Source organism: Xiphias gladius, chromosome 17 (assembly GCF_016859285.1).
Source record: "Xiphias gladius isolate SHS-SW01 ecotype Sanya breed wild chromosome 17, ASM1685928v1, whole genome shotgun sequence".
In the NCBI taxonomy this organism is placed as follows: Eukaryota; Metazoa; Chordata; class Actinopteri; order Istiophoriformes; family Xiphiidae; genus Xiphias; species Xiphias gladius.
This window is the reverse complement of record NC_053416.1, coordinates 2921385-2945953: the sequence shown is the minus strand read 5'-3', so window position 1 is coordinate 2945953 and position 24569 is coordinate 2921385. Positions and strand designations below refer to the sequence as shown.

The 24569-nt window shown below is 42.4% G+C and overlaps 3 protein-coding genes across 9 annotated transcripts; 2 read left to right on the top strand and 1 right to left on the bottom strand.

Annotated features, from left to right (window-relative positions):
- Positions 1 to 1861: 1861 nt before the first annotated feature.
- On the bottom strand, positions 1862 to 5580 carry LOC120802430 (microfibrillar-associated protein 3-like). Of its 3 annotated transcripts, none has more exons than XM_040150252.1 (3): positions 5412 to 5580; positions 4323 to 4590; positions 1862 to 3000 (listed from the first exon to the last, which is right to left on the bottom strand). In XM_040150252.1, the coding sequence occupies exons 2-3, from the start codon at positions 4543 to 4545 to the stop codon at positions 2288 to 2290; spliced, it is 936 nt and encodes a 311-aa protein (XP_040006186.1). In that variant the 5' UTR covers positions 4546 to 4590; positions 5412 to 5580; the 3' UTR covers positions 1862 to 2287. The 3 variants fall into 3 exon arrangements, with proteins under 3 accessions (XP_040006186.1, XP_040006185.1, XP_040006184.1); XM_040150251.1 differs by having other exon boundaries at positions 1864 to 3000; positions 4311 to 4590; positions 5451 to 5573; XM_040150250.1 differs by having other exon boundaries at positions 1864 to 3000; positions 4311 to 4590; positions 5412 to 5570.
- A 21-nt stretch (positions 5581 to 5601) lies between these two features.
- On the top strand, positions 5602 to 17479 carry fam114a2 (family with sequence similarity 114 member A2). 4 transcript variants are annotated; one of them, XM_040150247.1, is made up of 15 exons: positions 5602 to 5667; positions 6679 to 6763; positions 7816 to 8048; positions 9153 to 9252; positions 9720 to 9821; positions 9956 to 10074; positions 10610 to 10744; positions 10963 to 11127; positions 11278 to 11401; positions 11500 to 11585; positions 12769 to 12867; positions 13758 to 13882; positions 14007 to 14079; positions 14414 to 14467; positions 15466 to 17479. In XM_040150247.1, exons 3-15 carry the CDS (start codon positions 7836 to 7838, stop codon positions 15565 to 15567), a joined length of 1497 nt encoding a protein of 498 aa, XP_040006181.1. In that variant the 5' UTR covers positions 5602 to 5667; positions 6679 to 6763; positions 7816 to 7835; the 3' UTR covers positions 15568 to 17479. The 4 variants fall into 4 exon arrangements, with proteins under 4 accessions (XP_040006181.1, XP_040006183.1, XP_040006180.1 ...); XM_040150249.1 differs by lacking the exon at positions 6679 to 6763 and having other exon boundaries at positions 5608 to 5667; XM_040150246.1 differs by lacking the exon at positions 5602 to 5667 and having other exon boundaries at positions 5681 to 6763.
- Positions 17480 to 17769: 290 nt separating this feature from the next.
- On the top strand, positions 17770 to 24560 carry cnot8 (CCR4-NOT transcription complex, subunit 8). Of its 2 annotated transcripts, none has more exons than XM_040149960.1 (7): positions 17770 to 17928; positions 19408 to 19617; positions 19897 to 20090; positions 20418 to 20579; positions 21420 to 21564; positions 21746 to 21856; positions 22747 to 24560. In XM_040149960.1, exons 2-7 carry the CDS (start codon positions 19501 to 19503, stop codon positions 22873 to 22875), a joined length of 858 nt encoding a protein of 285 aa, XP_040005894.1. In that variant the 5' UTR covers positions 17770 to 17928; positions 19408 to 19500; the 3' UTR covers positions 22876 to 24560. The 2 variants fall into 2 exon arrangements, with proteins under 2 accessions (XP_040005894.1, XP_040005895.1); XM_040149961.1 differs by lacking the exon at positions 17770 to 17928 and adding an exon at positions 18089 to 18234.
- The last annotated feature ends 9 nt before the right edge of the window (positions 24561 to 24569 follow it).

The window sequence follows — 24569 nt, the reverse complement described above, 5'->3', positions numbered from 1 at the left end:
TTACTGCAGATGAGTGACAGAGAAGCACTCGTTAGAGTTGTGGTTTTGAACGTTTTTGGTGGACAAATCAATCTTTGTGAAAATGTGAAAAACAGCCTCACAGACAAATGTCAAACATCCACGTGAAGTGACAAGAAGCAAAAGCGTTTTTGGTTCCGGGTGAACAGGTAAAAGGAACTAAAAGATGAAAATGTAAAGATAACAAGCTGCAGTACAGTGTCTACAGTTTAAATGTAATGCTTTAGTAAGTCTCCGTTTTGGTGATGGTCAGTTGCATATACTGTTCACGCAGACGGTGCGCAGGGGCTTTTTAGGGACGGTGTTAAATTAAGCTCATCATCATCATCTAAATTGAGTTGTGCATGAGGGAAAAATCGAGTCCAGCCTCGTTTTCATGCCCTCTTTTCTTGCTTTCTCCCAGCTGTAAAAGTATTGCAGTACATGTTCTGGCTTTACCGACAGGTCGAGATTTTCCTCTAGAGGTACGATGAAAAAGCCCCCAGCGAGCAGGCACAACTGCCAGTTTTCAAACTGTTCTCGGCACCTTGAACGAGCGAGAACCTGATATCTGGGGCTCAAAGCGACACTCTGCCCTCGGCAGCAAATCTCTCTCTGTTCCATCCGTGATATCAAGTGTTCATCAACAGCTGCTCGTGTGAAAAACAACCCTTCAGGAGTGTTTTAGGCAGTGAACGCACCAGCGTTGCAGTTGAAACACAGACCTGATGTTTAAACCAATAGCGCCACCCAGTGGCTCACTGGCAATGCTACCTGAAGGGGCAGAAATAATGCCCAGATAAACATTTTAAGTTTTTGTATTTATTTATTTGTCAATTATATTATATTATATTATATTATATATATATATATATATTTTTTTCTTTCTCCTCTGCTGTGGTCAGAAATAACTGTTGCTTTCCATCCCTGGGGATTACTTCTTCACGATTTTTTAAAATATTTAAACACCTTTAAATATGAAACCATTTCACACAGCAACGTATAGCAGGATACAACCAAGTACAAAAAAAGTTTTGCTCAATCAAAGTTATTAAGTTGCAGAACTGATTCAAAGCCCATGAGCAATTTTACACTGCCGATGGTTTAAATGCAAACTTTTTGAGCTAAGCACAACCTGCAATTATCTGCTGCCCTGACTAACAAAGACCCAAATAAACAGAAACTGAAAATGCAATAAGTCTTAACGAGATCGTTTCCGTGTCTTCCACTTCTTCCTGTGAGTGTCAGGTGACTGACGGGACGCGGTGACATGAAACCTACTGACACGGTGAAACGGGGATTTTTCATTACAGCATTTTGCTCATGGAAGCTGAGTGACTGTGAACAGCAGCAAATGGCACCTTCTGAAGGAGGAAAAAAGGAGCTCCGGTATCTGCTGCCACACCGGCTGTGCGCAGACAATGGAAAGATGAGGGAGAACCCGCCACACAAACAAATTCTATTCGTGACAAGAGGAAACAGAATTCTGAGCCTGCTCGATGCTGTTTGGCGCTGGTCAAACTTTCTAGCGCCATCAGTCCTCATCTGAAATCACAGAGAAAACAACTGCTTTTTCGATTCCGGAAAGCAAAGGTGGGCCTACTGCACCTTCCTCACCGCCACTGCGTGAGCACGCACTGCATGTACAGGTGTACGGTGTTAAAAGTGACACAGCTGTAAGCCGGAGAGGAGACTGCTGTTGACAGAAAACTGCGATCACCGCGTGAAAATAATGCGAAGGAGGAAGAACATACCTACTCAGCAGGTATTGATTTCCACAGATGTCGTCACAATGTCTAAGATCAAATGATGTCGGGAGACACATCTCAAGGAAAAACAAGTGGGGAGCAGTGGCAATCCAGCTGGTATATAGCAAAGATAGACTCTTTATTCATTTATGTATTTATTTATTTGTGATTCTGTTGGTTAAAGGGTAAAATAAAGTACCCGTCAATTATCACTGTTTATCGCCTTGAAATAAATCTGGGATTTGCATTCAACATGTCTGGGTTTCTTCTCTCACACGTATAACAGTAGGACAAGATTTGGCGGCGACACTCAGCAAGACCGGGAATTGGATAAGAAGAATCCCAGTGGCTAAAATGGAAATGATAACCAACCCCCGGCAATGTTTGTCATGATTTCTTCAACTCTGATTTGCAGTTGGACACCTTACACTTCAGAAAAGGTTTCTTCGAACGGGATTTGAACTGAGACCGGCTACGTATTGTTCTCAAAGGACACACTTGGTCGTGAGCCTGGGAGCGAGCTCAGGGAGGCTCTCCTCAGCCTACTTCTTCTCACTGGCAACCTTCTCAGAAACGGTGTGGACCGACACTTCGACATCCACACCGCCGCCGTCGTTCCCTCGCCTTTCACTTGACAGCAGCGCCTGGCACACGTCGTCGTCGTCCTCCTGCTCTCCGACTCTCGCGGAGCAGGGCGGGCCTATAGCCTGGCGGTTCCCAGGTGTTGCCGTCCCGACTGGCTCTGCGGGGTCAGGCACGGGGTTCGCCGTCTCCACGGTCTCCTCCACCAACGATCGGCAGTTCAGGATCAACGGCGGCAGAGGGACACTCCGTGCCAGCTCCTCAATGTGGCGGGCGAACTCCATGGTCTTGAACTGCGTGACCTTGGCGAGCTCCAGCGTCTTGGCCGACGTAACGATGGGAATGTGCTTGGCGACCTCAAAGGCCTTCTGCAGCTTCTCGGCGCCCTCGGTGCGGAAGAAGTCGTTGATGGCTCTCTCGGTCCTCTTGAGGTGGCTGCTGACCATGCAGAGCCGCGCCACGTTGAGGATCATGGTGATGGTGAAGGCCACCAGGCAGACGGTGACGTAGTACAGGCCCAGGCCGCTGTCGGTGTACGCTACACGCAGGGTGACGGTGTAGTTTCTGGTCCCGCCGGCACCGCCGGAGGCGACACAGGTGTAGCTGCCACGGTCCTCGAAGGAGACCACGCTGATTTTCAGGACGCCGTTCTCCTGAATCTGCCACTTCCCACCTGAGGTCAAAAGACATGACTTTCTATATCAGATTAGATCCAACAAAGGACAATATTCCCGTCTATATTATTTCAGTGTGATTCACAAGCTGTTGACACAGTTCACGAACAGATACGTGAAAGCGCAGCTTAGACTGAAACAGCATTCAACCGACGGTTAATGACGGCAGCAGCAACAAATGGACGGAAATGGATGAGCTGGGAGTGAGTGATTGCGAAGCACCAATATTTTTTGCAATGCCAGCATTTTCATACCTGAACACGGGACTTACGTCAAAATCTGATGCAAATTTAATTTCCGTGTCAAAATGACAAAGTAATCAGTGTTTGCCTTCTTAAATTAAACCTTTACAAATTAATGGGACATAAAGTTTGTTTGACTGCAGTTTTATTACATAGCCTCTTATGAGCAAAATAGCATTTTGGTATTAGTGTGGTAATAACTTCTTAACTACTTTACTTTACTTTTGATGTCGAAAGTTAACTGCATTCTTGACCTGTAGAAAATCCTGTTGTCTGTACAACATGGTGTCAACCTTGCGTTGTATTGTCTTCCACTGCACTTTACTGTTCACTGGCCGGATTTCTGATGTTGGGATTGGTTTCTTCTGTTTTGCCCATTTTCTCGTGGAATTATTCACAGTTATTTACAGGTTTGGGCCTAATTATGATGTAAAATCCCCAATGAACATTATTTTGGTTTCGTTTAGTTTAGTTTAGTTGACACTATGAAAAAGGAGATGTTAAATCATAAACATCTACAAATGTCAAGGATGCCACCATAAAAATCCATGTTCTTCCATCGTGGTCCTTGATGCAAAGAGAGTAAAGATGTGTGAGTAGGCGAAGGTCATTTGCAAAGTTTTTGAAAAGTTCCAACAAAACTCAAATGACCGGATTCACGTTGAAATAGTTCATTGAATGCTACTGTGAAAAAAACTCTAATTCTCAACCATTTTCAGTTTCGTTTTAACCTTGACACCTACAAGTGTTTTGTCTTGAAATTCACCAGACGGATGTTTGCTGGATGTTCAGAAGAGTGTTGTTCACATAAAGGTTTTCGACTCAGAGGAACAAAAAAAACATACACACTAAGGGAAGGCATGGCATCTGATACTCGCACGATGAGGTTGAAATGCCGTCTTGATAATCGTAATAACAAGAGGTCAGTGAATGGCTACTTAACTTGTGTCTTGACCTCCACCCATAGTTGGGTGTCCATTCTTTTTGCTTTTTTCATATACAAACAACTGCGTAGAGCAAAACGGACTCAAAGTGGTCCATGGATTTCTTCCCAGCCCTCCTCCTACCTGCACCCTCACCCAGCAGAGGCCCTTTGGAGTTGTACCACTTTATCTCATCGTGGCCTCCGGTCACGTTACATTCGATCAGCGCGCTGGATCCCTCCTTCGCCACGACGCCCCTGCTGGAGGGGGGCGCGGCCTCCGTCTCGGAGCCGTTCCGAGCTCCGTCTGCTGCCCAGACGGCGAGCAGCAGGGCTGCCAGGAGCAGGTGTGGCGGGCGGCGCCTCCGCTGTGGTAGCATGGCGAGGGGCGATGCGGCTTCAGCTCACATTTAGACCAGACAAACCTGCAAAACAGGAAGCGTAAACAGTTGTTGCTCATGCAGCAACAAGGGAACGGTACTTTTCGTCTTCTACTTTTTCCTACTGGTGACTTCTACTTCCCTTTACTCCTTCATCACACACCCAGATTTCTAACTACAACAGTTCAACATTTTAAAGGTTACATGGGCCCTCGACGCCCGCCTTGTCATTCTTATGTGTCTGAACCTGAGCTGAAATAATGTAAATACGACCGGCCCCCTCTGACCTTTCAGTGCCTAACAATTGCACCGGCCGGTGTTGTCGCCCCCCCCTTAAAAACAGACTAAAGATGAAGTCACGAAGACAAGTGATCAATAGTTACGAGGTCATGTCGAGGGAGAAGAGCCCAGGGGGAAGCCAGGTGGCACATTCACAGAAATGTTTATGGGGCGCGTTAAACTACAAGTAACAGTAAAACTGTGTGATCCTTCGTTTCATCTACACGCTCTCTGGTGTAATATCCACCTGTCTCGGGTGTAATATCCACCTGTCTCTGGTGATATCAGGCAGGGCTATATAGTGACACTAATGCAGATTTTAAAGACACCATTATGTCATTAACTCAGTGCCGTGTAAGATCAGCACCAGTCCCGTCATGTGGATCAAAGGGGACCAACTGTTGGTTTAAATAATTAGCATAGTTTATAACAAAAAAAAACAGTTGTTAGGGCACTGAGAGCTAAGTTCCGGCGACATGAGACTGGCCTATCGAACACATCTGAACGGAGACGGAGAAAAACCGACACACAAAAAAAACACCAAATCCACCAAAATCCCGAACAGACTCTGGACCAGCGGCTCCCACCTGCTGCTCGGACAGAGGCCGGAACAACGAGTCAAACACCTTCTGTAACTTCACGGATGCTGAAACATATTCCGGTCCGTTCGCTGCTACGTCGCTCTGTCCCTCGGGTCTCAACCGTGTGGGCCGTTCACTTCCTGGTTCAGGACAGGTACGACTGGCTGGGCGTGGCCCGCGCTCGATCCTTCCGCCGCAGGCAGGTGACCTCACCTGGCGGTGGGAAAGTAGGACACGCTCTGCACCCGGCGTTCAAATGAAGGTAGCTTACGTAATGCCTGAGGGCGTAGCATAAGCTAACGCCTGTCCGAAACATACGCTTCTCTCATTTTATTGCTTCCGCGCAAAACCTTTCGGATCGATGCAGGACACGTTGTTAAACACAAAAGGCTGAACGAACAATCAGACGACGAGAAAGCGACATCTCTCTTTGTTTTACGAGCTGCGCGATGATCGAGATTCAGTTTTGTACATGTTAATAAGATTCAAAAGACAAAATGCCCTGACTCCATTTCCAAACTTGGACTTTTTCACTTTTTAAAAAAATCATTGATTGCTGAAGAAAAGGCATGTGAAAATAGGAAAGCTGCAAAAATGCAACATTTAACAAAAAAAATATATTTTTTGTTAAATGTAATATATGTGTCTTTTACTGTGTAAATTATTAATTGCGTTTAAGTATTTGTCCATTATTTTAATTAGTTTCTATTTTATACAATAAATAAATGATTTTATTTTGACGGTTCCGGAAATTTTACTGTGATGTTATTTGATATGCTTGACGTAATTCATTTTTGTGTCAAGTTACCTATCGAGCGTTAGGGATTGACCGGGGAGTAGGGAGGATTTGCCGTCAAAATAAAATCATAAAACCTGTCACCCATCGAAAAGCGCAATGATATCGATTGAAATGTTCACCTAACTTTTACTTAAATCTAAATATAGAGAGCACCTATCTTCTTTGTCGCACTACACGTTCCCCATCGCTTTAGACATTTTTTAAAAATTCTTTCTTCATCTCGAAAGTAGTGTAAGATTATTTTTATTTTGAAGGTGCCAACCGGAACCTGTGTTTCTTAATGTGGCTGGCTGTCGAAGCTGGTCAGGGAAAACAAAATGTGACGTGGCTAATCCTGTTGAACAAAAAGAGAGAGAGAGAGAGAGAAGATACGAATTATTAACTGTTTTCTGAAAGAAAAAAAAAACTAAAAGGAGCTTGACACGGAAAATCTGAGCTGAAAACAGAAATAAAGAAGATAAACCTTTCCTATAGGTGATTTTGGGGAAGGAAACTGTTAGCGCGCCGGCGCTGCGGTGAACAGCTAACATCAAGACCTGACAGCTGAGCAACAGAAAGGGTGAGTTTGTGGCGAAGGCGTGAAAGTTTGTGTCGCGTTGTCCGAGTAATTGTGCGCTGACGACCGGTAAAACAGGTAATGCCGCTGGAAAAAAACGAAAAAAACAAATAAGACCGACGCTTCTTCTGCTCATAGTTGTTAAGTACATGAAGGACCGAGTCGTTAGCTCAACAAAACTACTAGCAGCCCACACTGAAGCCTGCCTGTCTCACTGTTTGTGTCTCGAAATAATGGATACAAAATAATAATGCAAAAACACTATAATACTCATTGAATACTAAATACCAATGGGGTATTTTACCTACAGATCTGAATGTGAAGCTTATTGGGCTTATTTCATAATATGAATTCCTGGTTTCCTCCTATGTGTATGTCTATGTGTATGTGTATGTGTGGTGTTTGCTTGAGGACTCTGTACTTAAATGCACAAAGATACTGTACATGGATAAATAGTACAGTATATTCTGTTCTTTTTGTGAACTGGACCCCTTGTTGCTGCAGTTTGGGCTTCAGAAAACCCGGAATGGACTTAAAACTAACACGCTCCAGCTGCACAGATACTAAACATCTGCATGGTTGACTACTGTTCCCTGGGTGCTGTTGAAATGCATACTGGGAAATGTATGAGACCACTGGTTTTAGGGGAAGTGGGTTCACCAAAACGGTAGATTACAGCATTTCATTACCAAGTAACTCCTGCAATTAATGCCTTAAAAGTCACAGAGTGTTTGGATCTAACTGTGGAAGAATGATTGCATTTTTCCTTAACGAGTTATTTAGTCATTGCTGTTACCAAACACTAGACCTAAAAATCTTCACACTTATCATTTACTTATCCAATCTGCCTTCGGTTCTCTTCCATGCAAACCCGCCCTGCATTAACGTCACCGGGTGACGCCAAAAAAAATCTGATTAACCTTTGATTTTTGTTCCTAGCTCGGCCTGTAAGCATTCAGCTCACCCAGTATCAAAACAACACACTGTACGCAGGAGTTAAAATCCGTGTTTGTCTGGCAAGTAGTTATTTCCCTTGTTCTTCTTTCACTTTGAAGGCATGTGTTAAGACGTTAAGATGTCAGACAGCGAAGCCACAGCAGCGGAGGGTCCAGAGGTGGCACCTGAGATTCAGGATGCCCCTCCCGCCGAGACTCCCGACAGCTCCTCGTCGACCACGCCTGACATCTCGACTGACGTGGCCCCGACGAGGAAAGCCAGGAGGAGACCGGATTCCAAATCTGAAGCCAAAGTTGAGGAGACGCCGAAAGTAGAGAAGCAGCCGCCAAAGGTAGAAATGGAAAAAAAAATTATTGTTTATACTAGGCAAACCTACAAATAATAATAACTTAACTTTGTGCATGAGCACCACTACACCTCTGCAGCTGCTGACAGAGATAATGTTTGAGAGCAGATGGCTTTAATCGAACAAACACCGGGTAACATTCTCTTAGAGGACGTCTCACAATACCTGACTGTAATTTCCACCTTGGCCTTGGCCAGAACACCAATACTTGAAATGCTGAAGAAAACATCCAACAGTTCAGATTCTCAGTTTCATAGGGCCGTAAATGAAAGTATTGTCATACTTTATTGATAACGGTCTGGTGTGGCAGCTCAGATTGTCACACACACACACACAAACACAGCAAAAATAGATCAAATAAATATTGTAGTACTAAGCACCAAAAGTGTTTACCTGGCCTCTCTCATCCTGCTCACCACATATTCCTGGGCGGGGCTACAGGCTCCTGTCCACCAAAACACCCTGCTCCCACATCCTGCTTTGTTCCCTTTCTAGTAAGGCCACTAAACTCTGCTCACTAGTCCAAGATACCGTGTACTAACGCAGTGCCTTACTTAAATATCCAGTGTTTCTCCCTGTCTGTGAATATAGTTTTTTATGTAATTGATTATATTGAAATCTGTGTATGAGGTTGTTGACAACGTATCTCACTGTAACTACCATTCTTTAAGAGAGATATTTCACTGCCCACGGTCGAGTGGATTTTAAAGTAATGTGAACTGAAATGTGAAATGACTGGAACCTTCCAGGTGAGTCTTGGTGCACTGACATCCTCGGAGGAGAGGGTGACGAGGCTGATTCTGGGAAGGTCGAATCCACTGCCCTGTCATCTAGTGACCTCCGGGCCTATTCAGAGTTACGTTGAAAACTATTCAGGTGTAATTTTTTTAAACAGGCTGCAGTTTCTTTGCAAGTGTTTTATGACAAGAGACAATCCTTGTCTTGTGTCTGTAACTACTCCACCATCCTCAGGGTCCTACCAAAGGTCATTTCTTTTTTTCTGTTTCTCTTCTTCATTCATAACTTCTGTTTCTTGCTCTGCCCCCCCTTCCGTCCTCATCCTCTCCATTCTCCTACCGTCTCGCTCAGACATCCAGTGACTCCACTGTGTCTCAGGGTGGTTGGGGATACTGGGGCAGCTGGGGAAAATCCATCTTATCCACAGCAACAGCTACTGTGGCCACTGTGGGTGAGTGTACACCACTTAACTCAATATGCATGGTGGGTTTTTTTTTTTTAATCATGTCATTGGAAAGCTGTCTCCGGAAAAACTACACCACCCAGTTTTCATACAATCACATGATGAGTGTTTAGTTAAAGCTTTAGTAGTTCAGCCTGTTTACTGTATAACATCTTTCAGCAAAGTGCAGACTTGCAGTTATGTGAGATCCCTGATGGTACCTAAAAACTAACCTAACATTTATTGTTTTCAAGGAAAATGTGAATGTGTAAATGCATACACCTGTGATGGTTTGTGTTATTAACTGAACTTGAACAAAAGCAATCAAAGATAGACTACGAAAATATTGTGAATTTACTCAATTAATAAAAAAAACTTCTCCTACATTGTGAATTGTGATATTGTTGTTTTTCTCTGTCTATCGCTGTTTAAACTTCTCACTTGCTGTTGGTGCTGTGCGTCTCATGTCTGCGCAGGCCAAGGCCTCACTCAGGTGATCGAGAAGGCTGAGACGTCGCTGGGAATCCCCAATCCGACTGAGCTGTCGGCGCAGGTGGACGAAGAACAGAAACAGCAGGGTGAGACATCATATGGTGTCCTTTGTAAATCAAGGCAAAAACACTGTTAGGGCTTGCGGCTCCTTCTTGGGGATTACGAAGGAAATCACGTTTCCTTTTTTGCAAACCTTTTATAACGGTATGCGTTTTCTTAGTTTCTTCTCCTGCAGCTGATACCAGCAGTGAGACGGACAAAGCAGTGGGAGATGGACCGTCAGCAGTGGGAGGCGCAATGGGAATGTTGTCATCGCTCACCAGCGTCGTCCAGAGCACAGTGAGCAGACGTTTAAGAGCGGAAAGCACCCGTGCACGGATGCTCTCTGTACCACATTACATATTCTCCTTTGCCATAGGGTTTTGGATTCATTCGCAGTTACTCACAAAGGGTTTTTTAGCTCACATTTTGAGGAACGTGGGGGACTATGGTGAGGAGGAGAAAAGCTGCCCGACTACAGCTTGTTTACTTTCAGCGACTACTGTATTTGGGGCCACTGCTGGTGCAGCAACCAAGCTAGCAAGGATAGGATTGTGCTAATTGACAAACATTTTGAATATTGATGAGTTAAGCGATGATTTTATTTTGACAAGTGGGACAAAATTTTAAGAAATTGTTTGAAGATCCTAATCAGTCTGCTGTGGTGTTCCACTCCTAACTTCCAAAAAATGTGTTTTATATTTACAACGTAAATATAATCTCACAATAACCAGACGATTGTCCACACCCAAGTTTCGTGTCATCTACTAATTGCCGGTGTTGTGTTTTGTTTTTTAAGTGTTGCTTATCACACTGAAACTAAACCTCCTCACAGGGCAAGACAGTGATAACAGGCGGTCTGGATGCTCTGGAGTTCATCGGGAAGAAGACGATGGATGTGATAGCAGAAGGTGATCCCGGCTTTAAGAAGACCAAAGGACTGATGAACAGGAACTCCACTCTGTCTCAGGTAGGCAGACAACGGATGAATTAATGGGAGAAAAAGCTAAAACTAAAGCTGAAGATTAGAAAAAATGAATCTTAATGAATCTAATTCAGGTGAGAGGAAACAATACAATTCAAACACTGTTTGAAGGATAGTTTTACTGCTTGCCTGACCCAGATTGCTGGAGTTCTGTCCCCTTCATCTGTCACTCCGTCTCAGATCTATCCCTCTGTGTCTCTCAGGTGTTGAGAGAAGCGAAGGAGCGAGAGGAGCTGCAGACAGCAGAGAAAGAGGCGTCGGATCCCGAGAAGAAGGTGGTCGCTCACTACGGGATGCTGTTTGATGAATTTCAGGGTCTGTCACACCTCGAGGCTCTGGAGATTTTGTCGAGGGAGAGCGAGTCTAAGGTATGAAGAAAAGGTTCCGTTCCATGATACGACACCTACTCTGGCTAAATAGACATAACGAGACGTTGCTGTTATGTTTCACAGTTCAGTGAAATCTGGTAAAAGCCTCAAATGTGACTGTGTTTCTCTGTGTGTGTGTGTGTATTATAGGTCAAGTCGGTGCTGACCACCCTATCAGGAGATGAAGTGGTTCAACTCAGAGCAGAGCTGGAAGATATCAAGGATTCGTTCTCCCTGGTCGAGTTTGATGATGAGGAAGTTGACGAGAATAAAGGTGAGGTCTCTGGAAAATGGCCGTTAACAAACACTGCCAGAGGAATTCAGCGCCATGTTCATCATCTGAAATGATTGATTGTACATTTCCAATTCCAGATGAAGACGGCACAGGCTTTGAGAAGGAGTTATCGAAGGCCTTGGAGGGTCTCAGTGTCTCCACCACAGCCGACAAACTCAGCAAAGTACCAGTGACACATTTCTATGTTGTGGATCGGATTTGTGTTCGTTTGTTGTTGAGAAGGTCATAGATGTGTTATTGATTCAACTCTAACGTAGTTTGTGAGGCTTTTATTAGTGGTGTTACCCGGTTGCACAAAATAACAGTGATATGTAGCAGTGTAATCCAATCAAATATAACACCATCACAAATTTCAGGCTTAAAAGGGGCAATCTGGCCGACAACCGAATTCATACTCCAAACAAATAGGGGGCAGCATATTACCAGAAAGTTCAGTTGTCCACCCCTATCGTAAGAAACAAGGAAATGCACTCTTTGGGGAATAAATCTAACCTCAGCACAGGACAGTTGTTGACATGTTGCCAGACCTGCATGGATTGGGGAATAATGTTTACCACACAGGTTTACCTGAGACCAGTAGGCTGTTTTCTTGGGTTATGATTTCACACCCAGTCCGTCCGGTCAGGGAGAAGGGGAAGGTGTAGCGGTGACAGGAGTAGAGGATGAGCCATGAGAGGTGGAGAAACATGAGGGAGAGGGGGAGCAGCTAGAGCAGCAGCGTCAAGAGCTGAGATTTAGGAAAGAGTGGAGGAATGTCGCCCAGAGAGGACGGACGGCTGCAACACAGGCTTATAGCCCACTCACTGTTACCACTTCTTTATTTTCTTACGTCCGACTGAGAGCAGACTGGACGCAACGGTGACTCACTACCGCCTCTTGAGGTACAGAGTGGTATTATGAGACAGGACGGGTTGGGGCTAGCTGGTTAGCACGCTAACTTCAGCAGATATTGCTGCAACACAATCGAAAGCGTCTTTGACATAACATCAAAACTGTTATTTCTTCACATTCTCTTGATAATTTTAGTTAATTTTTGAATGTTTTAAACAAAACTTATACTTACGTGTAGCCCCTTTAAAAATTATGGTAGAGTTGAATCAAAACCTCTCTGACACAGTCTGGACAAAAAGTGGGATTAGTAACATTAGTTTTATTTATTGTGAAAGCTATTCCTATTCTGGAGTCAATCAGATCGTGCAGTTCCAGTTTTTATGGTGTCCAGCCTCCGCACCTTTTCACATGTGTATGTATTTAGAGTTGTCAGATGGTGATTCACAAACCTAAGAGGCCGTCTAGTGTGAACAGGGTTACGTTATGACTATACGGTCCCTCTAACCTCCCAACAGGCCTGTAAGACGGCCTCCGGCCAGATCGCTGACATGACCCAGCGAGAGAAGGAAGGGGAAGAGAGCGAGGAGGTCATCCAGAAAAGGCTCTCCGTAGAGGTATGTCAGTAATAACCGTCGTAAGTATTTCACATTACACAGGAGGAAATCGTTTGAGGTTGCTATCGGACTGACAGCGCTTGCTCGTTTTAGACGGTTCACACTCGCATCTTTCTCACAAGACTCGGGCAGGTGCTACATCTGTTTGGGTGGAAGGATTTCTAATTCAGTCGTCTTCAGTCAAATTAAGCAGCCAGGGTAAAAAGATGCAATTGCTTGGTTGCGGCACATAACAGGGATTACCAGGCACAAAGTAACTTTTCATTTATTGAGACATTATAAAAATGTAGAACCTACAGACACTGTCATGGCGTCAGTCCTGTTTTGCCAAAGCTTTTAAACCCTTTTATCAGTGAATTTGTAACCGATTAATCAATTTTTAACAAATTTTTTTTTTTTTTTGCAATTAACTATTTAATATATTAAATACCAAGATACTGTGAAATTGCACGTCACAGTTCCCCATAGCCCGAGGTGACGTCTTCACATTGCTTGTTTTGTCTGACCAGCAGTTCAAAACCCAAAGATAACTAAGATAATTAAGAAAAAAGTGGCAAATCCCCACATTTGAGAAGGTGGAAGCAGAGAATGTTTGGCATTTTTGCTTGATAAATAACTTAAACGATTGATTACCAAAAGGACTCGCTGATAAAATGTTGTTTTAGAGTTTTGTGTTTCACCGTAAAAGCAGGGTGTTCATTTTCAAAGCAGCTTTTGTCAACATTTTAACATCCTGCTGGATGTCGTTGTAGCGCTTTATGTTTCAGTCCATGCAGTTTCCTCTGTGTGTTTTCTGATCAATTCAGCAGTATGTACGTGTCTTTGTGTGTGTGTGTGTGTGTGTGTGTGTGTGTGTGTGTGTGTGTGTGCGTGTGCGCGTTAAATGTCAGGAGGTTCACGCTGCAGCCATCAGGAGTCTGGCGGAGCTGACGGCTCGATCCATCGAGCTCTTCCACAAACTGGCTGAGATGATCCTCTTCTCCAACGGCAGCACAGAGGCCAGCCTCCTGTCGCAGTAAGATAACACAGATTATCTGTTTGAACAGGTGGAGATGCTGCAGGAACTGTGCTGTGGAAGCTAGCTGTTTCATCTGTGCCTCACCTGAGTGCATGTGTCTTCTCATATTATGCGTCCTCAGGTTAACTGTTGTTTTGTGTAAAGAAATCTCCCTGCTCTCCAAGAAGTTCACCTCATGCTTAACAACTGCAGGGGTAAGTGTGATTATTATAACTTACTTCTGTGTATCAAAGAGTGGTGATAAAATAAAACCCTTCACTGAAACAGTTAATGAAAAAGTTAATGAAATGAGAAAGTACATGTAGGTTGTTTACTTTAAGACCAACCAAAGTCCTGACTTTTCTTAGAAAGGGATGTTCGTCTAGTTTCATCGTCATCGCTAACATTATGCTGCTGTTTTCGCCTTCAGCATTTTCATTTTCCAAACTGTTTTTCTCAGTTCTGACACATTGCTGCTGTTGTTGTTGTTGTTGTTGTTTTGATCGTCTGAGAGCTGACTGTAATTTGATGTAACGTCCTGTTCTACAGTCAACTGAGAAGGGAGATGTCCTCAACCCGCTGATAACAGGAGTCTTTTTAGAGGTTTGTGTCATATTGCTACAGTACACAGTACCACACTAATGATAACACTGAATTTGTGATTTGTATGTGTCGTTGCTCCTTCTCTACATGTGAGGGTTCTCCACCGCGCGCGACGCTACCGGTCAGTTTTGATGATTTAGCTAGTAAATGTGACACGTGGTATGGAGTAAATTCCTCTCTCTCTGCTTCTGCTTGGCTCTACACTCAGCAAACAAGGGCTGCAACTAAGGATTATTTTGATCAGTGATCAATCTGTCGATTATTTTCACTATTAATCGATCAGTTTTTTTTGGTGTATAAAATCCAAGATGACTTTTTCGTGTCTTGTTTTGTCCAACCAACAGTCCAAAGCCCCAAAGATATTCAGTTTACTATCATATAAAACGTATAAGTAAAGCAACATATCCTCACAGTGCGGAAGTTGGAACCAGCAAGTGTTCGGCAGGTTTGCTTGAAAAATTCTTAACGCATTTGACCAATTATCAAAATAGTTGCCGGCTAAATTTCGTTTGATCAACTAATTGCTTAAGCACCACGGCAAACGCAAGAACAGCTGTGATAGCTACGCAGATGGAAGGTACGGTAGCTGTACATTTCAGTACTGTCTCTTGACTAAATTAGGATTTCACAAAATGAAAGTCAAAAACGCAAGGAGGAAAAAATCTCTTTTCGTCAGTTGAGTGGTAAAATTTCTTAAAATACATTTTTAAAAATCTCATTTGTCATTTTTTTGTTGATACTAGTGCGGAACTCTACCTTCCACTGTCTTGTTTAAAGACTTTTATGTCTGCAAAAAGTGCTCTGACAGTTGGAGAAAGCTGTGCGGAGAACAAGTGGACTCACGAAATAAACACATAAATAACATGTAAAGGAGGATATCTCCTAGTGGGTTTATCTGCGTGTGTGTTTTAGCGATACACAGGCGTACGTAGGGACATTTCAGAATATTTTATATACCCTGTGCTTCATGGTAAATGTGTTATGACTCCTCCTCACAGGCGTCCAACAGTGCTTCTTACATCCAGGATGCTTTCCAGCTTCTCATGCCCATACTGGAGATTTCCCACATCCAGAGGAGAGCCGAATCCGCAGAGCAGTGACCCGCTGACGTCACCTCTGCCCTCCGTCGCCGCCATCGCGCTGGGGCTCCGACGCGTCTTTAAAAACCATCGGCATCAGCTTTTACTCTGTCTGGGTTTCAGCTCAGAACAAAATCAGTTTCACGCCTGGGAGGAAAAGTGCGTTCCTGTCAAACAGTATTAACTTTTTGTGCATCGCTGGTTTACTTGTAAAGTACGGTGTTGAACGAGGTCTGGATCTACCAGCTCCAGTCTAAGGGGAACAAAATGCATTCGTGATTAAACACGGAGCAACTTATTGTTCTTTCTTTTATTCTAACATGGACAGTACACTTTCTCTGACAGTGCTTGTGTTTTTAACTTACAAGTGTCAGTTCTGCCTCTAAGAACACTTATCTAAAAAAATGTCATGAATGGTGGAACATCCATCAACAAGTGTTAATTTGTTTAAAAAAAAAAAGAAAAAGGTGTGTCTGAACAAAATAAATAGAAAAATATATCGATAAAGTATTTTCTCTTTACTGCGCAGACACTGATTTAGATTTGGTTTCTCTTTGCATATCTTTCTAAAACCCTGTCATCTAACACATTACTGGTCCTGGAGGAGTCCTGTTGGTCTGAAGTGTCTTTGCTCAAGGACACTGACAAGGATTGAAACAAGTCCCAAGTTTTCACCTGGTGAAATCCTGGAGTACAGGCAGGACTTGTTTAGTCACACATCTTAAAAGACTTTAAAAAAAAAAAAAAATGGCTCTGGTGAGCCCAGAGTTCTATAAAAATCAGCCCTGCTAACCTAAACAGCTCAGATCTTTACTTTCACAGACAAAACCATTATTTGATTAATTCCTTCTATAATTTCACAACACGTCATCCTGACAAAAAACCATATTTCCCCCCGTCATGACCCTCTATCCCCTAAAACAGCTCGTACCTTGTTAGAAATCCCTCATTTTCATCTCAGTTTTAATCAAGTAAACGCAAGGCAATTGATTGCCAAGGACGCAACATAACTGACAAAACTCAGCGCTCTTTCTCTCTTTATTCCCCTCTCTTGTAAATTGCAAAGGGAGGATTGTACAACAATCCAGAATTGTACATTTCGGTCATTGTACACCTATCTATCTCTTTATTGTTATCCAATATTCACAAAAGTCTGACATAATCTCAGAACTTCGGGTGCTGAAATTCTCCAACGGAAGGGATCCTCCGTGTGCCACGCACCTTGTGATGGTCACTTTTTAGCCGATTACCTGGACTGGGATTCAGTTTGGAACTGCTAACGGCTGTGTGTCCTGGGAGTGGAAGGGAATCTTTTTTTTTTTTTTTTCCAGCAACCAACTGTACTGCGTATCAGGCATTTGAGGTGGTTTTGAAATAAATGTTTATTGTTTATCAAGACATGTCAGTCAACCTTTTTTCTTTTTTTGTGTGTGTGTGGTGGGGACATTTTCTCCTACTTTTGTTGTGGGGGCCACTTTGTTCCAGTGCAGGGAAATCCTAATGCTCCCGCATACATCATCACCCAGTATCAGTGGCCGACCTCTTGACTTCTTGGGGTTGAGCGGAAGCGAATATCCCTGCGGCCAGGATCCAAAATCTGCTGGAGAGCCATATTTGCTAACTATTCACTGTCACTAGCAAAATGTACTTAATGTATCAGCGGTATAAATTCTCATTATGCAGGAAATGACCACTGAGAGGATTTTAACATGACACACTATATTTTTGGATTATTATTAGCCTATTTATGCAATAATCTGTACATAGAATTTTTTTGTTGTTGGTCGAAATGGAGTGAATTCTAACGACTGTATAAACTGTTGGATAGTTTACTATGTCACTATGCAGCATGTCTTATATATGCCCAAATGTTTTATGTGTAAAATCTTAAGTTGTAACTATGTAACTGTAGCTCTCCAATAAACAATAAATATGGCGGAATAACAAGTACAATGTTTACCTTCGAGTGGGGTTCGTGTACCTCAAATTTCTACTTCAGTAGCCAGTAGAGTACTTTTTAAACGCTGTTTTTCATTTTCTTGAGCCGTTAAACAAATTCAATTCACCTCCACTGTACGTGAGTCTCAGCAGAATGACTCAATGTAAAAAATAATAATAATAATAATAATAAATAAATCTAATATAATATTCAACCAAATCTACCGGTTGAGCCCACGTGATATAAAGGCTTATTTCAGGTCGTTACTCACTCCGATACGGTAGGTGGAGGTGTGCACAGTGGCCGTCTAATTGAGTACCCGCTGGTAAACACAAAGAAGGAGAAGCAGGAGAAAACGGAGAAGAAGAAAAAGAAGGAGAAGAAGAGGAAGAATACAGCGCGCTATCAACTAGCTTGGCAGGTTACGTCGAGGAAATTCTCTGGTAAATCTTTTTTTTGTTTTAACGCACTTCTGTACTCTCCACAGTAACACTCTGCCATGTCTGCTGTGTGCGTAGATATGTCGACGTGTGAAAAAGCGGAGCCGTTTCATTTAACTTTTGCTCCGGTGATGTTAGCTGGCTCGATAACGCGAGGCTTAGCCCGTAAACGTTAGCCGTCCATGCTAAGAGCTCAGCTAGTGCTTTAGCCCTCCTCGCTGCAACGTCGATAGCTACTATTATCAACATTTCAAAATTTCTACTCACTAAAACCGCCCGAGTCGTTAAACATTTTAAGAAAGACCAAAGGTAAGACCAAAAGACCTTAAGTTAAGAGGAACGTTCGCCAAATCTGGTGTCACTTTGTGAGTTTTAAGGTGGGTTAGCTAGCCTGATGTTATAAACCAGCCACCAGCTATATAAGGCTAGTTCATCTTGGTGTCATGGTAATTTAAATTTGATTCATGCAAGAGGAAATAATCCTTCGTAGTATTTTAAAGGAGTCGTATCAACATTTTTTTGTCACCGCAGCTAGTGAAGAATGGAATTGTCATATTTATCGAAGAGGGTAGACGAGGCTAATTACCGAATACACCTCGCAGTATAACGCATCAAAATTCAATAGCAGCACAGACTAAATCCCCCGGAATGACCATAAAGTTTAATCAGCACCTCTCTAAAACACTTTAAACAAAAGTCTAAAACCATAACCTTCAGGAATGTAGGTTAGTGTTGCAGAGTTGTTCTGTCGGAGTGCACCGGTTTTAGCTAGGCAGTGTACCTAATACACTGGCAGCTGAGTGTAGTGCCGGCAATACATGTGCAGACTCTAGTCTCCGGGCTTTCACCCACATTCAAACCCGATGGGAATCTTCACCACAGTGTGTGTTTTTTACAGCTGTAAAATGTAGAAAAACCGCAACACGGTAAAAAATAGCGTTTCACTCAATACAGTTTTAAGTAGTCTGTTTGATGATCACCATCAATGAAATACCTGCATATTTGTCTGATAAGACAAAATGTAAACACTTTGAAGAAATGACTTTGGGCTTCTGGAGCTTATGACTGATATTTATTTCTTTTTGAAAAAAAAAATTAATGTGCGATGATTAAATTTCATTATAGATATAAATATTTTATAATCAAGAATAAAATAAATGAAACACTTACCTTATTTCACAGCAGTAACTGCAGTAAGCGTCTCGTAATAAACTGTTTTCTTTTTAAACTAATTCACTTCAAACTCTCTGGTTCGCACTTTCATATGCATCCGTGTGGATGGAGTCCTGTTCCATTGCTGTAGTAATGCTTTTTAAATAGATTTTTCTATGCTTTTAGCAAAGTTACTTTTTCAGCGATAACTTTGTTTTTGGCGACAACACTAACATTGCCCCCTGGTCCTCATTTATCTCATATTCTGATGCAAAAAGTAACGTGAGCTTTCAGTGTGTTCACTAACAGCGTCTTTCCATTTTCTTCCAGAGTTGTTTTTCTTCACCACTCCGCCTCCGCTTCGTCCCCTTCACGAGCGCTGCAGGTTTGTTGGGGTTTTAGCTTTCTTCCTGACCTGCCAACATGCCAGCCGCACTTACAGATTCCAGTCAGATAATCTGTGAAGTCTGGGCGAGCAATGTGGAGGAGGAAATGAGGAAGATCCGGCAGATTATTCAAAGCTACAATTATATTGCCATGGTAAGAAACATTCGTGGTTGTTGGTGGTGTTAAAAGGAATAATTAGGATTAGTGGAAAAGAACATGGTTAAAAATGTTAAAAAGGTATTTCTCATTGAATCTTTAAAAAACTAAAATGATCAGCCTTTTGTGTAGAAGATCAGTAACTGAAGTAGACAAAGGTGGTTTAGGATAAGTGGGAACAACAAATGTAAAGTTGCAAATTTTCGGAACACTCCGGTGTTTACTCAGTGATGATCGTCATAGGCCGATGACTTATTTGTCTTTACCGTTCACCAGGACACAGAATTCCCTGGAGTGGTTGTCCGACCCATTGGCGAGTTTCGCAGCACAGTGGACTACCAGTACCAGCTGCTGAGGTGTAACGTCGACCTCCTTAAGATCATCCAGCTCGGGCTCACGTTCATGAACGAGGATGGCGACTATCCCCCCGGCACAACGACGTGGCAGTTCAACTTCAAATTCAACCTCACGTAGGCGACCTGTTACTCTCCCACTTTCATTGTCTGTGCTTTGGTTACCTCTCCAAGTTATCGATAGAGTCGAAGGTTGGACTAAATGTAGCTGGTGCCTAAATAGATAGTGGAGTTATTATTGAAATGATCCAATTTTTGATTTCTGAATCTCTGGTATCTATAGTGGAAAGCCAACGATGTACGATTAGTTTATGTATTTTTCGTTTTCCACCATTAAGGCTTTGTTGGTTGAAGTTGTGATCATCTTTACTCGAAAGATTTATCAGCTCATGGTTTAGTTTGATGTTAACACTGCCCGTATGTCCGTTTTTTTGTTCCTCACAGAGAAGACATGTACTCGCAGGACTCCATAGACCTGCTCCAGAACTCCGGTCTCCAGTTTAAAAAACACGAAGAAGAAGGGATCGACACGCTGTACTTCGCTGAGCTCCTCATGACGTCTGGTCTGGTGCTGTGTGAAAACGTCAAGTGGCTCTCCTTTCACAGGTCGGTTGTTAGTTCTGATTCAGCTTTCGCATTGCTAATGTCAGTTCAGACAACTCTGAATCCTGCAGTGTCTTAAATCTTATACAAATAAAATGACTGTTTCTTTTTTGTTCTTTCATGTCTGGCAAGAAATATTTATAAAAAAATATATATATACCATTACAGTCCTGCACGCATAGCACAGTAGACATGTAACAATAATGAGACTAATAATAAAACTAATAGTTATAATAATAGGGTGAATAATAGAACTTATGAAACTAAATAATAATTATAGTTATAATTATAAGTAATAATAATAGATGATCATCATAATATTTGAAGCAGTGGGTGTTGAGCGGGATCATGGGGGCAGTAGGTGGTTTGCAGTCACAGATCGAGACTCTGCAGCACCAGGGGCAGAAACACCTGCAGAAGGCGACAGGAGGAAAGAGAGAACAAAACTACGGGAGAGAGAAGAAGTCAAGTTAGTTAATCGTCATCTTTGTCAGTTACTGAAGCTAAAAAAATCTGAATAAATGTGAAGGTAGAGCTGGGAAGGAATGAATAAGGCTGCTACCATGGTTAGGGTGTGATAAGCTTAGCCACCTGTCAGTCAAGGCAAACAGACCAGCCCCCCTTCACTCCTCAGTTTTAGGAAATAAAAACCAACAGTAAAATTAGAATAAACCTAATTCTGGTGGATATGCTGGGGCTTCCCCAGTAGCTGCACCTGTTAGGTACTTTAACACTGGCTTCAACTTTGAGCTGTGGCGACAATTTATCAGCCTAAATCCAGTTACCTCGGTCTAATCCAGCCGCCCTGACCTGAATCCTCCTGCTTCGTTCTGTCTCTTCCAGCGGCTACGACTTTGGGTACCTGGTGAAGCTCCTGACAGACGCGCGGCTCCCTGAGGAGGAACACGACTTCTTCCAGATCCTCAACCTGTTCTTCCCCGCAATCTACGACGTCAAGTACTTAATGAAGAGCTGCAAGAACTTAAAGGTACCACAGCCTGGATACAAATGCGCAGGCGATGGGCAGAGTCATTTTGTTGAAACTGTATCTCAGATGTCGTTTCAACTCAGTTTTCAGCAGTTTGAGACTCCACTTGTACATATGAGAAGACCAAATCCATCGAGCCAGATCTAGTCTTGAGACATCTGACTGCTATGTATCTGTGCAGGGAGGGCTACAAGAAGTGGCGGACCAGCTGGAGCTCAAGAGGATCGGGCGGCAGCATCAGGCTGGATCAGACTCTCTGCTCACCGGTATGGCTTTCTTCAGGATGAAAGAGGTACGAGGACAGAAACGTCCAATGGTTTGGTCTTTCGTGGTTCACACTGTAGGTTCAGTGGCATCATCAGAGGGATCATTATCTGAGATTGCAACCCATTTTCCCTTGATCTTGTTATTTTGGAAAGTGGGGTCCACGCTGTCTGCACCGCCAGATTAATGCATGGGAAAAACCAAATCAGGGCAAAAATCGTTTAAACTGATTTATCACTTATAAAGTAATCTAGTTATTGTTTGGTGAAAATCTGTATTTAAGCAAAAAAGTCAGTAACATTGAGGAAAACAGTGGCGCTAAAAAGTCCAACCTAAACAAGGTGTCACAAGCCTTATGATGTTAATACAGGATATCGGGATAATCTTGGCAGGAGTTATTGTTTAATCCTTTAATCCGAAACATCCTCAAATGTCAGAATATCCTTAATTAAATATACCAAGAACAATTATAACGTTTCCTTTATTGACTGTCAGACAGAATTAGAGGGCAGGTCAGGAATATTTTGTATTGAATTCATTCGGCTTCTCTGGGCTCATGGAAATTGTCATCAACCACATAATATTTGTTCAACAGAATAAACCCTCGTAGGACAAAATAAGACTGAGAAAACCAAATGAAATCATTACAATTGAATAGAAAACGAAGAGCTTCAGTTAAACCTAAGAATGCTGGTCACACACGTGGTGAGTGAGCTTTTAGAGCAGGGGAAAGACGTAACCTCCCGACGAGTGTGGGTACTGCTGCCGCCTTTACCTCATTAGTTGTGTGGCGATTGATTCTGCTCAGGACCGGCTCATCTCAATCGATGGTCCCTCTCAAGTGTAAAAGCATGGTGCAAAAGAACAGATCATCTAAGTCAAACTTTTTTTTTTTTTTTCTGTTTAATTTGTGCTCAGCTCTTCTTCGAAGACAACATAGACGACGCAAAGTATTGTGGGAGACTGTACGGCCTGGGCTCGGGCTCCAGCCAACCCCAGAACGGCATCTCCAGCTCGGGCCAAGAGGAGGCGAACAACAAGCACTGACCGAGCGCTCGACTTTTCAAGTGGAACTCGCACTTGTTTTAAAACCCAACCAGCAGATTTACCCTCTGATCTCCCTCAGCACTCGATCCCTGAACAAGACAAAAGTAAATATTGCTTTAAATTTCCCTCCTGAGTGACTGTAAAATGGACTCACGCTGACAGTGGATCCTTCACTGGCTCGCTCATTTCTTTTGAGTCACTTTTACTGAGTATATGGCTTCAGGACACTTTTTTAAAACCTTCTTTCAGTTACAGCATTAGCGACACCCTTCTTTACAGCATGGGACCAGCTCCTGTCTCACACTGTGATTTCAGACCAAACTTTGACAAGAACAGTCAGATTCTTCAGTTCAGACTATCCTTCTCATCAGCGGGACTCGTCTCTTGTTGCAGGGATTTCACTTTTTTTTAAGTTGATGCTGGAAGGGCCTGTAAATTAAAATGTATAATTTTGATGAGAATAAAAATGTTTTAGCTCTTTTCCACTTTCAGAAACTTTTAACAGTGTAAAACTGTGCTTGGTTATGGATGTGTTTCAATGGGCAAACTACTGTCGTTCTGTATATTCACCAACCAAACTGTCCACCGTCAGGTTTACAGATGTTGTGGTTACTGTTGTTTTTACATTCTACATTGTTTTAAACAGTTGTATATTAAATTGTTTTGTATTTTGAATGTAAATTTTAAGTATTTGATTTTTTTTTTTTTTCTTTTTTTGGAATCACACTGACACACAACTGGTCATTTGTTTAAAAAAGGTTCATTTCACGTCATCGGAGCCTCATGTCTAGAATTTGTGGTGCAGTAGATGAGACCTGTGAGTTAAACTTCATCCAAACACATTTTTCTTCTTACCTGGAAAGTTGTCTGCAATCTCAGAGGGGACGCTTTTAAAAATGTGATTTAAAAATTGGTTGATTATTTGATAGAAAACGAATGAACTCTTGATGATCGATGAATTATTCTTTAAAAAAAATACCAAATATTCTCCCGTTCTAGCTTTTGTGTTTTATAACTTTGCAATTTTTTTTTTTTTTTTTTGGCTATGGAAAACTGACTTTTTAAGGCATATAATAGAATTTAATCAAAAGTTACATTAAAACCAAGCTTCAACTAACATTTGGTTACTGACTAATAACTAATTGTTTATCAGACAGTGCTATTGGAACAACTGATGTCCAGATTTCCAAGATCCCAAAGTGATCCAGAACCCAAAGATGTTCAAATTGCAAAGTTACGAAACAGAAGAGCAGCAAATCCTTAAGCAGAATTAAAAAAACATGATTGGAATTTATGAATGAATAAAAGACATTAGTTGGCATTTTAAAGGAAATGTTCCCATTTTCTCAAGTCTGTCCTAAAACGTAAAATGTTTCAGTGTACATAAGGACATGTATTGTTTTAAGACAGACTTCAGGAACAAACTAAATCTGACTGTCCAACAAATGTTCTGTCTTTCCAATCTAACCTGCTTACAACCTCCACAAATCCTTTCAAATTTTGAATAGGCCTGTGTTTCAGATATTTTTCCTTTTGTGACCATGTATTATAAAATCTCTGTTCTCGCCACAGCCTAGTAGTCTTTTTTATTGGGTTGGTTATTTATATGAAATCGACATTTACTGTGGTCCCAGGCAGGTACTATGTATAATATTATTTTCCATCAAGTGCAAGACAACAGTGATTTTATGGGG